The sequence below is a fragment of the Brachionichthys hirsutus genome, chromosome 18 (genome assembly GCF_040956055.1).
Source record: "Brachionichthys hirsutus isolate HB-005 chromosome 18, CSIRO-AGI_Bhir_v1, whole genome shotgun sequence".
NCBI lineage: Eukaryota > Metazoa > Chordata > Actinopteri > Lophiiformes > Brachionichthyidae > Brachionichthys > Brachionichthys hirsutus.
The window spans coordinates 747,332-759,831 of record NC_090914.1 but is presented as its reverse complement, the minus strand read 5'-3'; the positions used below and the strand labels follow the sequence as shown (position 1 = coordinate 759,831).

Sequence of the window (12,500 nt, the reverse complement as noted above, 5' to 3'; positions counted from 1 at the left end):
TCCGTTACTGGACCACGCACGCACGCACGCACGCACACGCACGCGCGCACACACACACACACACAGCTGGATCTTTTTAGAGGAAACTGGAGAACATACAAACTCCACATAGAAAGGATTTGAACCCAGAAGCTCCTGACTGCAGCAGCACCACCCACTGCGCCACCGCGCTGCCTAACGTAATATAATTGACTCTTATGTAATGTAATTGAGCGTAAACCCAGTGATCCGTGCGTTCATGGCAAAAGGAGTGAAGTCATTTATTTGTTTTAATATGTATCTACAACGAGGGGGACAACAAGCCAAAGACGACCGACAACTTGATGAAAAGTAAACAGAACCAAAAAAAATTACATTTACTATTAATGCAGTTTTCCCACCTTTTTTTCCAATAAACATTTTGTGTCTAAAGAAACTTTACAATATAAAGAAACATACAAAGAAGGAACCTCTTATTTTACTACACGAGACATTTAGAACTGAAACTAGCCTAACATGAGATACAAAGCAACGCCTCATATTCAATACTGCTGTCATCAAAAAGCTCCTCTCTGACTGCGCCCCTCAATGGTACAGTATTATACATCAGCACAAGAGCACTACAGAAAGGATGAGCGTGTGACGGCTTTACTGACAGGATAGAAAGATAGGAGGACGTTCCACTGCATTTACACAACAGTATTCCGAAGCTGCTTTTCCAAAAACATTCCTCCCGCACCGTTTTTAAATAGATTTAAAAAATCCTTCATAAAGTATGTTCTCTGGTCCCTGGTGAGTTTGAGACAGTGCGTCTCGTTCTGTGTTAGGAGGGCGGATGCTGGAATGCAGCGCACAGGAGACAGAAAGGATTTGGAAAAAACTTCAATCCCGTCATAATAATGCAAAATAGTGTTCAGAAGATTTGGGGAAGCTTCACTCGCTTTCGGCGTGACGTATCCGGATGAGACTCGTGTTTAAGATCTATCTAGGAAACGTGTGACGCTGCATCACTTCTTCCCCCCGTCCTACAGCTCCGACGCAGGAAAGCCCCGCATCCGGTGACAAGAAATAGCATCATAGTCCATAGCAGCTCCAGTTTCTGTTTCTCATCATCCCGACACGTTTCCGAACAACGAGCCATCATGATTGAAAATATCAAAAAACATATCAATGATATCAAAATGCATTTTACAGTATTTACAAAAACAAAGGTGAAAACAAGACGATGGAGTCGTTCAGAAAAACGTAAGGGGTGCGGCTGATGGTGGATCAAAAAAAAGAAGAAAATGCAGGTGGCAACGCTTTAACCTGGTCTGCTCTGACGTGATACCGGGGAGCCAATCAGCAGCAAGCAGGAAGTCTATTTGGAGGGAAGGTGAATCGAACAGGTTGCAGAAGCGACGGACATCACAGTGTGTTTCATCAGCAACAGAAACAATCCAAGTGTTCACGATGGGTCAGCAGAGACGCCACGCCGCCGAGGTCAGTGGTGACCCCGGGGGGGTGGGGGGGGGGGGGCGGGAGCAGCACGAGATCAAAAAGGTTGGGAAACTTAAAACACCTTCAGGGCTCAGGCGGAGGGGGCGGCTGACTGGATCTGCATATTTACACCGCTGCTACGAGTTAAAAAAAAGAAAAACAGGGTAACACTTAAAAAGTAACAGGAGACAAATTTAAAGTCCATAAATAAATAGAAGTGTGAATTTCACTGCATTGGAAGCCACGAAAAACAGGAGATGCTTCTTCTGGGATGGATTAGCAAAAACATTTTTAATTTAGATGCTTTTAAAAGTGAGGAAAATTACAGAAAGGGACCAATCAGTACCATGAAGGGTAAACTCCTACCTGCAGGGGGCGGTGTGCTCACGCAGAGCCACGTTTACAGCAAACTCGTTCTGATCTGTGAGCGCAAAACGCCTTCATCGTGACGATGTGCCCGTTCCAAACGACAACAAAATCAGAACCTCTTTTCAAATCAATTATCAATATAATCAATAACAATAACAATAACAAAAATAGCAATGATCCAATACATAAACAAAATGGAAAAATAAAAGTTCATCACAAGACCTGTTAAAGCTCCGCCCGACCCTCGGAGGAACGGCGGTGGAAATAAAAGTAAATGTTTAAAACGTCCAAAGTGTTTCTGAGAAGCTTCCAGTAAGAGCAGGGCGGAGTCGCCTCCTCCCCCCGCTCCTCTGTCCGTCCTCCTCCCCTCGCTCATTGTCTAGAACCTGACGGAAAGCCAGGGAGGCCGGGGGCGACGTTAGAGAGGAGACTCTTCCTGTTGCTCTGCAACTGCTTCCTGTTTATGCCGGTGGCCATCTTGCATGCCCCGGGAGGGCCCGTCTTAGAGTCCCAGCAAGCTCAAGGGCCGTCCCAGAAGGCTGCGCAGTCCCGGGCCAGATGGGTGAGGAAGGAGGGAGAGGCGGAGAGTTGGGAGGGGGGCGGGTCCAATCCAAGGTGAAGAAAAAAAAAGTGCAGGGGAGGTAATAACAGGAGGAAAAATAAACAGAAATAAAAAAGGAAAAATAAAATCACACACTCATCGTCATGTTGGGTGAATACTGCGAAGAAAGAGAGAGGGAAGGGGGGGGGCACAGGTGAGTGGATGGCACAAACAACATTTCACCACCAGGTGGTGCTCCAACCCGGAGGAGACATCGGGCCTCCTCCCAGCAGTTTCCTTTCTGATTACGAGGGTTCAGAAACAGTCTTAGAATAAAACAATTTAAAATGTCTCTCTGAATCGGCCCGGTTTGAACCCGTCCCGTTAAACAGGTGAACTCTAAGCCCTTCCGAGCCTGTCCCTTTACTTTAGGCCACGCCCCGATCAATCACCCCAGAGTCTCCAAACATAGCCTAATGCTAACGACGTTGCCTGATTGAAATTTAACATCTACTGAATTGTGTCCCAAGTAATCGCGTGCTAGACCTGGCCTCATCTTCATCATCTTCATCATGTGACCCTCTGCTCGTGTCGGGACGTCCAGGACAACCGTTAGGGAGCGTGATATGTCATCCGTTCTTACTTACACTTTCGCTTTGGAATGGGTTCAGGAAGTTCCCGCCCATTTCGCCATCATCCCGCGGCGTTCCGGGAGGGTTGTTCATGCCCCCCATATTATTAGGAGAGCTCTGGAGGGGGGAGGGGGCAAAGTGAGCGGCCTGACGGGACGACAGCTAAAAAACGGTGCATAAATGTTTTTAGTTCGAGCCTCACCTTTGGCAACCCGTCCATGTCCCCGGACCCTGGAGGGAGGGGGGGGGGGGTATTGATTATGAAGGTGAACTTGATCCATTATTAGTTACAGCAGTCATTCCTTTTGAAACCAACCTAGTGATCCGTTCATGTGGTGTGGCTCCATCGCCCCCAACGCCCCCATCGGCCCGTCGGGACCCGGTCCCATAGGAAACTAAAGGAAAGCAGAGCTGGGAAATTGCCACCTAAAATGTTGTAAATGTGTCAAATAGTAGCAGAGCCTCACGTTGGGTCTGTTCCCACCCGGGCCGATGGGATTCATCATCGTGTAGATGTTTTCACTGGAGTTAGTGGAATCTGGAGGAAACCAGTGATTTATTAGAAAAGAATCAATCATTCATTCAAAAATACTAAAACGTTAAATGATCTGAAACCATGGAAAAGGGGGCGGGACTCATTCATGCGTGTTTAGAGTGTGGGGGGGGGGGGACCAGATACACGTGTTAGTGCTGGGGGACGTAGTTAGCTGACGCACCACCTGGGCTGGGCATGATGGGAGTTCCAGGCGGACCTCCCCCACCTGGGGGGCCCTGGGGAGCAAAGATATGAAGGTTCAAAGCCAGGCTCCGCAGAAAATAAATCAATGATAATAATAATAAAGCAGAGCTGCTCACCACGTAGTTCCCTGGAGATGAGGAGGAGTAGGCTATCTGCAGGAGGAAAGAGGAGACGATCGATCAGAACACCCAATAAGCTAAAATAATTCACAAACAGCGTCTGGGCTGCGACACCTTCATCTATTCGTCATCCTCGTTTGGTTCCCACCTCTAAAAGCCGTGAAACCTTTTCCCACATTTAGGAAGAAAAATAAAACATCCTGATAAGATACAAGTAGCGGGAACATGACATCACTGCTCCCTCCTCAGGTCAAAGGTCAAAGTTCCCGACTTACTGAGTTTGCATTGGGTCCCGGCCAAGGCCCTCTTCCTCCAGGACCCCTGAGGCAGAGGGAGGAGAGGATGAAGACGGCTCTGGATCACAGAGACTCTGATGCTATTGGAGCAGGCGGCTCTAACTTGAACTTACATGTTCATTCCTGGCATGGGACCCCCCATGGAGTTGGGGGGAGGCCTCATACCGCCGTAATTCTGCGAGGTAACATGTTAGAAGGACTAAGAACATTAGAATATAACACAATAATAAATAACAATAAATCAATCAACAGGCGTGTCCAGGTGCGTCATACCTGTGGGCCCATGGCCATTCCTCTGGGGGGGTTCATCCTCATTGGTCCTCCCATGTTAGGATGTCCTGAAACAGCAGACACGGACACGGAGGTAAATCCACATGGCTCATCTTCAAAGGGTCAGGATCAAAGACCCGCCGCGGACGTGGGCTTATTCGAATCTCATGAGTCGGAGGCCAAAAATGTAATCTGCAGCTAATATCAGCCCGGACCCCCACCAGGACACGACCCAGACCGGAACCAGAACCAGAACCAAACACTAAAGCAGAGTGTGAGGATCTTAGACAGCTGGTTCATCCCAAATATTCTTTACTATTTGAACATTCCAATTGGGAATAAATAATTTACTTTCATTAATTTGTTTATAACATTTTTTAACTCCTCTTTAAATACAAAGTGGGCGTAATCAACAGAAATCTATGGATGACATGTATCTAATCTCCGACCCACACACCAAATCATCAAACGTCGTCACGTGATCCGGACTCACCTTGCGGTCTTGTTGGGTCCAAACTGTTTGGTAGGAGAGGCTGAGATCCGGGGACTCCTCCCGGAGGCTGGGAGGAAACACCGGAACATCGTGTTAAAGATAATTCTTCAAATGAGAAAAACTCAGCAATAAATCCCACCAGCTTACCTGATTTGGCATTCGGAGCGAGGGGCGTGGCCCACCTGGATACCGTGGCGACATGAAGGGCTGCAGGAGAGGAGAATGAGGAGTTTTCGTTATTGATAAACCCGAGATCATTGATCGGGAGGCGCATCGTGGACACGGCATGGTTCGATGACGGATGACATGACGGCAACATGAAAAACACCAGGGAGATTTCAAGAAGCAAGTGTGTGCGCGCAGACGGACACACACACACACACACAACGGTGGGCGTGGTGTAAGACGATCCGGCCCGAGGTCCATTAGAGACGACAACACCGCCTAAAACCTGAGAAGAAGCCGCTCCACACCCCCCCACCCACGGAGGAAACCAGAAACCACAGGAGCGGAGCTCCGGGCTGCTAACGGCTAACAGCATGCTAACTGTGAAGGAAAGCATTCTGAGGCCAGACTAGGTGTGTGCGTGCGTGTGTGCGTGTGTGTGTGTGTGTGCATCCATAGCACCTCCTTCCTGTTTATAAACTAACAGTTGAAGGGAGTGTGTGTTTGTGCTGAGAATGGAGGAGCAGATAATTGTTCAACCCACCCCCCCCCCAACGCAAGCTGCTTCGGGGGTGGGGCAGCAGGTGAATTATTCATCCCGCGTGGGGGACACCCGTCTCTGGGCTCTGGTGAGGAACGGGCCCCGCTGGCTACTGGAGGAGGGGTTAGCTAAGAGCTAAGAAGCGCCGGGCAAAGGGAGGAGGAGGAGTGTGTCTAGTGTGTGTGTGTGTGTAAGGGGGGGTCGGAGGGGATGGAAGGGTGTTGGTCTTACCTGGCCGTGGGGTCCCATCATGGGGTTGCTGGGGTTGTGTGTGGGGGGCTGTGCGTGGGGGGACTGCTGAGAGCCGGGTGGTCCCTTTAAGAAAGAAGAGCCATATCAGAGAGGGGAGGGGAGGGGAGGGGAGGGGTTTACACCTGGAGGAATGACCTCATCAGAGGAAGGGGGCGGTGACGCTGGGACATTTTGGGCGGAATCTTTATTTAAAATAAAACACAGCAGTCAGAGTCCAGAGGAACCAGAACCAAGCATGGAGCCCGATTGTTGTTTAGGTGGGCGGCGTATGCAGGTCTCCCCCCCAACCACACGGGGGCGGTGCTGCTACAAGTTTCAACCACAAAAACAATACAAGAAAAACCAGAGGAGTTCTCCCTTGTGAACCTGCTCCTGCGTGACAACGTCCCGGCGGGGTCTGCTGCCTCCTCACCCCCAGACAAAGGTCAACGACCCCTAAGAAATAACTCCCTACGCACAGCAGCGGGGCAAGGACCCAATCAGCCGCTCGTATCCGTCACGGCGAGTCGATCTTCTTCCTCCCGGTACCGGTTCAGAACGTTCAGGTCGGGTTCTGCGATCCGATAGGAATCCTTGTCCCATGTTTAAGACCCGGATGATTAACATAAGGTGAGGCAGAAAAAGTGACCTTTGAACGAATAACATGCGCGGGGTCCACTTAGAGAGGGAGCTCTGATTGGACACAGCCGGGCCCACATCCGCAGCCAACGACCCGATCTTTCCATCACTCCGAAGTCCTGAACGCAACACACACACGCTCGCCCAATCTCACACGTTATAAATAGCACCTCCACGCCTCTCCTCAGCCGCCTTCCCTTGCTTATTCACAGTCGTACACTGGCTAACCCCCCCCCCCCCCCCAGCTAGCAAACAATAGAGGCGCATTCGGCGATAGAAGCAAACACCGGGTCACAATTTGATGCTTCACCTTCCCCTCCCTCCCTCTCTCCTTCTCTCCCTCTCCTCTCCACCACCTTATCACCCCCCCCTGCTAAATGCCAGCACTGTCCATCACAAGGATGTGTGTGTCGGTGTGTTCCCCCCCCCCCCACGCTAAAACCTTTCCCTTCACAGAGCCGGGCAGGACAGACGCGTGAATGGAGACGGATACGAATGGGAGCGAGCCATGGATTGATGTGGGAGGGAACATCAACATCTGGATGAACTATGGTTGGAAACATTTGTTGGGGGCGGGGGGAAGGAAAATAAGTGGGAAAGACGGAGCAACGGTTCTGGCTGAACTCCGGTTGGGATTGTAAATGGACTGAATTTAAGAATTAAATGTTCCCTTGATTTGTTTCCGGATGCTGAGAGATGGACGGGCGGTGGAGAAAGAGCCGTATGAGCGTTTTAGTAGGCGATGGAGGGATAAAAGAAGTGAAAGGATGGTAGAAGGGAGGGCGGGTCGTACCTGGAAGAAGCCTGGGGGCATGGGACCGCCTGGCATGGCGTCGTTGGGGGGCATGTTGCCCATCACCGGGCTGGGTGCCGCCGCTGCGCTCTGGAACACACAAACGGTGATTAAATGTGTGTGTGTGCAGCTGCATTATTTACATACAACATGCACTCGCTGGTGAATTCCTACAGGGGGCAGCGTCCGCACCTGAAACCACAACCAACCCGGAAGAAGAGGAGAAAGTTGATCTCACACAGAAACATGTATTCAGTTCCTTCAGGTCAAGATGTGAATGTTTGATGTAATGTCGAAGGGCGAGATCTATGCTGTGAGTTTTGTACTGTGAGTTATGTTAATAAAGTTTGAAAAAAAAAAAAAGTTCCTTCAGGTCCAAAACGGAAGTGATGTCATCAAACACTTCCTGTATGTTCAAAAAGTCAAATCTTTACTTATAAGACATTAAACATCTCTTTGGACAAGATCATGAGTTTATGTTAATTTATACCAAATATTTCAATGACATTAAACATGACATGAATCTATACTCTTCATATGGACGTGTGACAAATTAAAGATGATATTACATAAGAATATAATTAAATGATGCTCATTAGAACAGAGTAACGAACTGAGATTACAATGGAAGCTTTGATTCATCCTTAGATTATATACACAGAGATTTGGGTTTAAAGGGAGGGATCCCCTGAGCCAATCACATGACAGGATCTAGGCCAATCGATAAGCATCTGATCGCTCAGCAACCAAAGTGAAGCAGGAGGAGCCACTTAAAGGAGAGTTAGCATCAGCTGTTAGTTCATGTTCATCCTTTCATGAGTAACAGGACAGATAAAAACGAAGAAGCATCACTCTGTAGAACTGCAGAACAGTCGGTTTCATCACATCCAACAGAGGGATGCCTCCTCTTCGTAGATGATCTCTGAACCTCAGAAAGAAAAACCTGCTTCCAGTAAAGTTGCATTTAATTTAAGGCTACCAAATCTTTGCTTTTTAATCAGATAATTAATCGAGAATATATCTAACAGAATGGATTATTGATTAACCAGCATTAGAGGACTCAAGTAAACTCGATCACAACACAAAGAAGCTAAATGATATAACTGTTCCTGTCCACACACAGGTGTAGACGCGTGTTCGCAGCGTTACACAAGCATGCCAGAACAAACACACACGTGTGTGCAAACAGTGACACACAAAGAGTTGCACCACACGACGGTAACGCCGTTCAGCAGAGGGGGATTGATCCCACCCCCAGGCCGTCCCATCAGCACACACGCACTAGGTCATGTGACACTGCACATGGGCGAGAACCACCAGCCACACGCATGTACTCCAACACGCTCGCTGCCCTTCCTCTGCTAACGGAATAATCACCCGCCTCCCCCTGTCTTTATGCTAATGTGCTAGCAGGCCAGAGTCTCTGAGGAGGGAGGAGGGAGCAGGGCCCCCCCCCCCCCCCTCCTCTTCTCCTGCACATGCTTCTCAGTCTCTTCTCCTTCCCGTGACCCTCTGCACCTATTTTCCCAGCACCGTCGTGCACACATCTTCAGCAGCGCCCCAACCATCCCCTGCATTCCCCCCCCCCTCTCTCTCTCTTCCCCCCATTGGGGTGTCAGCAGCTTGCAGAAGCTGTTGCTATGGAGACAGGTCCCATCTCCACCGTCCCCCTGGCACCCCCAGCTCCAGGATGCAGAGAGAAGATGCAGAAGAGGAAAAAGATGAAGGGGCAAAAAGAATGTGGGATCCTGATCGATCACGGGGTCATCCTGTAGTTATTGATTAATGATCAGCTCCAGTTCCCTGATTGGACCAAAGGATCCTGTTGTGCATTTTTTTCGTGTGTACGCCTACCTTTAAATTTCATCTCAGACTGTCAAACTTTGTGAATTAGGAAAACTGGATTTGGTGGGAAAACCTGCACGGGCGTGTCCTCGGAGCAGGTAAACACAAACAAGGAGACGATCTTTACGTAAACACAAACATCAACGCTTATAAAGAATGTTGCTTTCTGAGGTGGAGGACGACGCCGATGTTCGGCAGGAAGGAACGAATGAGTTTCCTTTACTGAAGCCGGAAGTTCAACAAAACCAACGGGACACCGTTTCAAATGCAGACCGGCAAAAGGGAGAAACTGGCAATGCTACGTTAGCTGCTGCTAACCTACTTCCTCTGCTAAATGGGTTTAAACCCTCCTTCATTTGAAAGATGTGCAACAAAAAGCAACATCTGATTCTTAAAGTCAGAAAAATGCCCCGCCTCCCTGTGACATCACCGTGCTGACGTTCATTTTTAGCAGAAAACCAGTCACTGACGAATAATCCATCAAAGGACAAAAGACTAACGATCTGATTGGCCAGCCCGGTGCCGTACGTAGACGGGCCACACACAACAGCATCGATCCCTCCCTCTCCGGTTCCATCGCCCAGAGGGAGGACCTACCGGACTGATCAATAGCGCTCAACACATTATTGACCCCCGGGCTGGATACCGTTCACAGGATGAAGACAGAGAAATAAACACCGGCTGAAAAGTGGGAGGGGGAGGAAGAGGAGGATGCATCCGGCCGGGCGTGTCCCTGCCTGGAGACGGTACTAATCTACATTCTGGTTCACACTGATATGAACCTCATCACCGTCTCCTTGACCCGCCGTCCTCGGCGCTCGGAGCAGGGGAGGGGCGGGGGGGGCGGGGGGGGGACGACGAAGCAGCGAGCAGCGAGGAGGAAAAATAGCTGACTGTGGCGATCTGGCTAATTTATCAGGCCAGTCAAAACAGCATGTTTCGCTTTGGAGCAACAGGATACGTCTGACAGACACACACACGCGCACACGCACACACACACACACACACACACACACACGCTCTGAAAGCCCAGCTGGTCCTCTCCACTGACACACCAAACACACTCTTTCCCAAAAAGCCTCTGCCAAAGTCTTGGTGCCGAAGCAGACAGACGGACCCGTGCACACGCCAACACGCGTGATGACACACGCCGCAGACACAACATCCACTTAGCCAACACTCGGAAGGACGAGGATATGAGCGTGTCCCTGTAGCAGCTAAGCTACGCACCGCTGCAGCAGGATGAAGTGTCTCAGCACCATAAACGTGCAAACTTGTGCATCTTTTGCATGAGCCACAAATGCGCTGCCATTAGCTAACAGCATTAGCATGTCCAGCACAGAAAAGGTTTTGAACGTTAATTTCACCAATAATCTCTTCCTCTTGTGAATATTAAATACATACAACTAATTAAATGCAAAAGAATGACTCAAGTTTCCCAAACTTGAATTCAATTGGTGGAAATTCTCTTTTTGTGGCTAAAAATTCACAAACATTTTCTTTCCAGATCCAACCTGTTCCTGGAGGGAATGACTATGAATGAATGAAATCTGTTTTTAAGACCCTGAAACTGGGCAACAGTCACCGGGTCCTCGGGTCAGACGGGAACCTTTCTCTCAATCTGACTCTGCATCCTTTGTTCAGGATGGCTTTGGTTTGTGCCTCACAGTATTTCCAAACTTTATCACGCAGCTAATTATCAGCTTTAACGGAGCTCTCTTCGCTTTTTCCATTACAGCACAGCGACGCCGTCGGAGCGAAGGCAGCCGCCTCCCGGTAAAAACGCAGGCGGGATGAAGTTCGTCGCGGCGTCGAAGTCGAGCCCTGCTAGAAAAAAAATCTTTACGTAGTGGAGCTCGTTATAAGAAATTATTTTTAGAGCTGGGTTTATGAGCCGACTGCGGCGTGTGAAGCAGCCGTTAACAGTAACTAATACAGCCCGTTTAAATATTTCATTAACATATAAGGCTATGTGAAAAGGTACGGTTACACGAGAGCCATCCAGCAAGGCAGCAGAGGATGCCGAACGAAAGGAAAGCATCCTTTCCCAACATTTTCACATTTCAAAGTGTGCAACTGTCCCTCGTTTGCGTTTCCCTGTCCGAGCTCCTTGGCGCTTCTCGGCATTGTGGGTAAACAGATAGATTAGCCAATCAATCTTCTCTGGGCGGACAGAGGTGATAGCGGTACTGGATGGAGGAGATGGGGAGAGAGGGGGAGGAGGGATAATGGTGAGGGGGTGGGAGGCAGGAGTCGCAGAGGGAAATAATGACAGAATTTATTTATCTATGCCCTTATTATTTTTATTTCTTTATTCTCTGATAAATAAACCCAAAGTCATTTCTTATTTACCGTAATTATTTTTAAAATTACTACATTTTCGGGATGTGAACTTCTAAGCTTCAAAACCTGACAGTTTTCACGACGCTGTGTCAAATGCAGGAATAAAACACAAGAGCTAAAGACACCTGACATCACAAAAGAGTATTAAGATATTTACACGTAAACACTTGTAAATGAACATTGTTTGTTCTGTATAAAGCGTTGTCTTCCTGTGGGACGCTCACATACCAACGTCCTCCTTTTAAAATATCACAATATTTCTGGAATTCTTAACGAAGGTAACAGACGTCAATTTTCTAACACTCCAGCTCTCGATAATCCCCAAACCGCCGACGGCCGTCTGACGGTCCCAGGATCGCTGTTAAAACTGCATTAGCTTAGCATGTGGCACCTCTTAAAATACTTTCTCTGACGCTAGCCGAAGGCCTGAACCTCTGGGGGCGGAGCCTAGATTAATCCCTCCCCTCTCCTTTATCTGCTAGAACTCGATTCCATTATCTCCCCACACTATTCAGAGAAGATGCACAGTGTGAACCGCGACACAAATGGACACGCACAGGCTCATCCCCCTGGATCCATGACAGCAGGCAGATGCCCCCCCCGAAGCATCCTTCAACCAGATGCTGAATCTCTACCAACGCTAGACAGCGACCTCTGACCTCAGAGGCAAATAAAAGTTTACATGCACGACGAGAGAAACCAAGAGGAACGGAAGGTCGGTAACTCACGTAGTCATGGAAGGCCTTCGCCTCGCTGGAGTGCTCGCACGTCTCCCTCCGGTCTGGAGCCGCACAATACAGGTCCCAGAACACACTGGAATAAAGGGGGGGGCAGAGGTTAAAGGTTATCAAAGGGGGCAAAACAACAAATGCACAACAGCTTTTCACCACCCGTTCAGACACTCGCTTTGCAGCGCGGTGGGTAGCAAGCGTCTGCTAATGGATGAGAGGCTAGCTGGCTAAGCTAACTCCTTCAATCATGGCCGACCCGTGGGACTAAACACGCCTCTGTTCAGGTGGACCTACG

General features: G+C 49.0%; 1 protein-coding gene across 2 annotated transcripts in view; it reads right to left on the bottom strand.

The window, feature by feature from the left end:
• Positions 1–2,516: 2,516 nt before the first annotated feature.
• Positions 2,517–12,500, bottom strand: part of zgc:110158 (uncharacterized protein LOC553590 homolog) — a 14,993-nt gene continuing 5,009 nt past the window's right edge. Inside the window, exons 4-18 of one of the 2 annotated variants that reach the window (XM_068752265.1) lie at positions 12,203–12,287; positions 7,287–7,376; positions 5,855–5,938; positions 5,065–5,124; positions 4,918–4,984; positions 4,428–4,492; positions 4,268–4,329; positions 4,134–4,179; positions 3,856–3,891; positions 3,717–3,771; positions 3,468–3,538; positions 3,317–3,395; positions 3,203–3,231; positions 3,016–3,117; positions 2,517–2,546 (exon numbers count right to left, since the gene is read on the bottom strand). In XM_068752265.1, the coding sequence (XP_068608366.1) occupies positions 2,517–2,546; positions 3,016–3,117; positions 3,203–3,231; positions 3,317–3,395; positions 3,468–3,538; positions 3,717–3,771; positions 3,856–3,891; positions 4,134–4,179; positions 4,268–4,329; positions 4,428–4,492; positions 4,918–4,984; positions 5,065–5,124; positions 5,855–5,938; positions 7,287–7,376; positions 12,203–12,287 (961 nt within the window). The remainder of the gene's footprint in view (positions 2,547–3,015; positions 3,118–3,202; positions 3,232–3,316; positions 3,396–3,467; positions 3,539–3,716; positions 3,772–3,855; positions 3,892–4,133; positions 4,180–4,267; positions 4,330–4,427; positions 4,493–4,917; positions 4,985–5,064; positions 5,125–5,854; positions 5,939–7,286; positions 7,377–12,202; positions 12,288–12,500) is intronic. The other variant, XM_068752266.1, reaches the window with a different exon arrangement.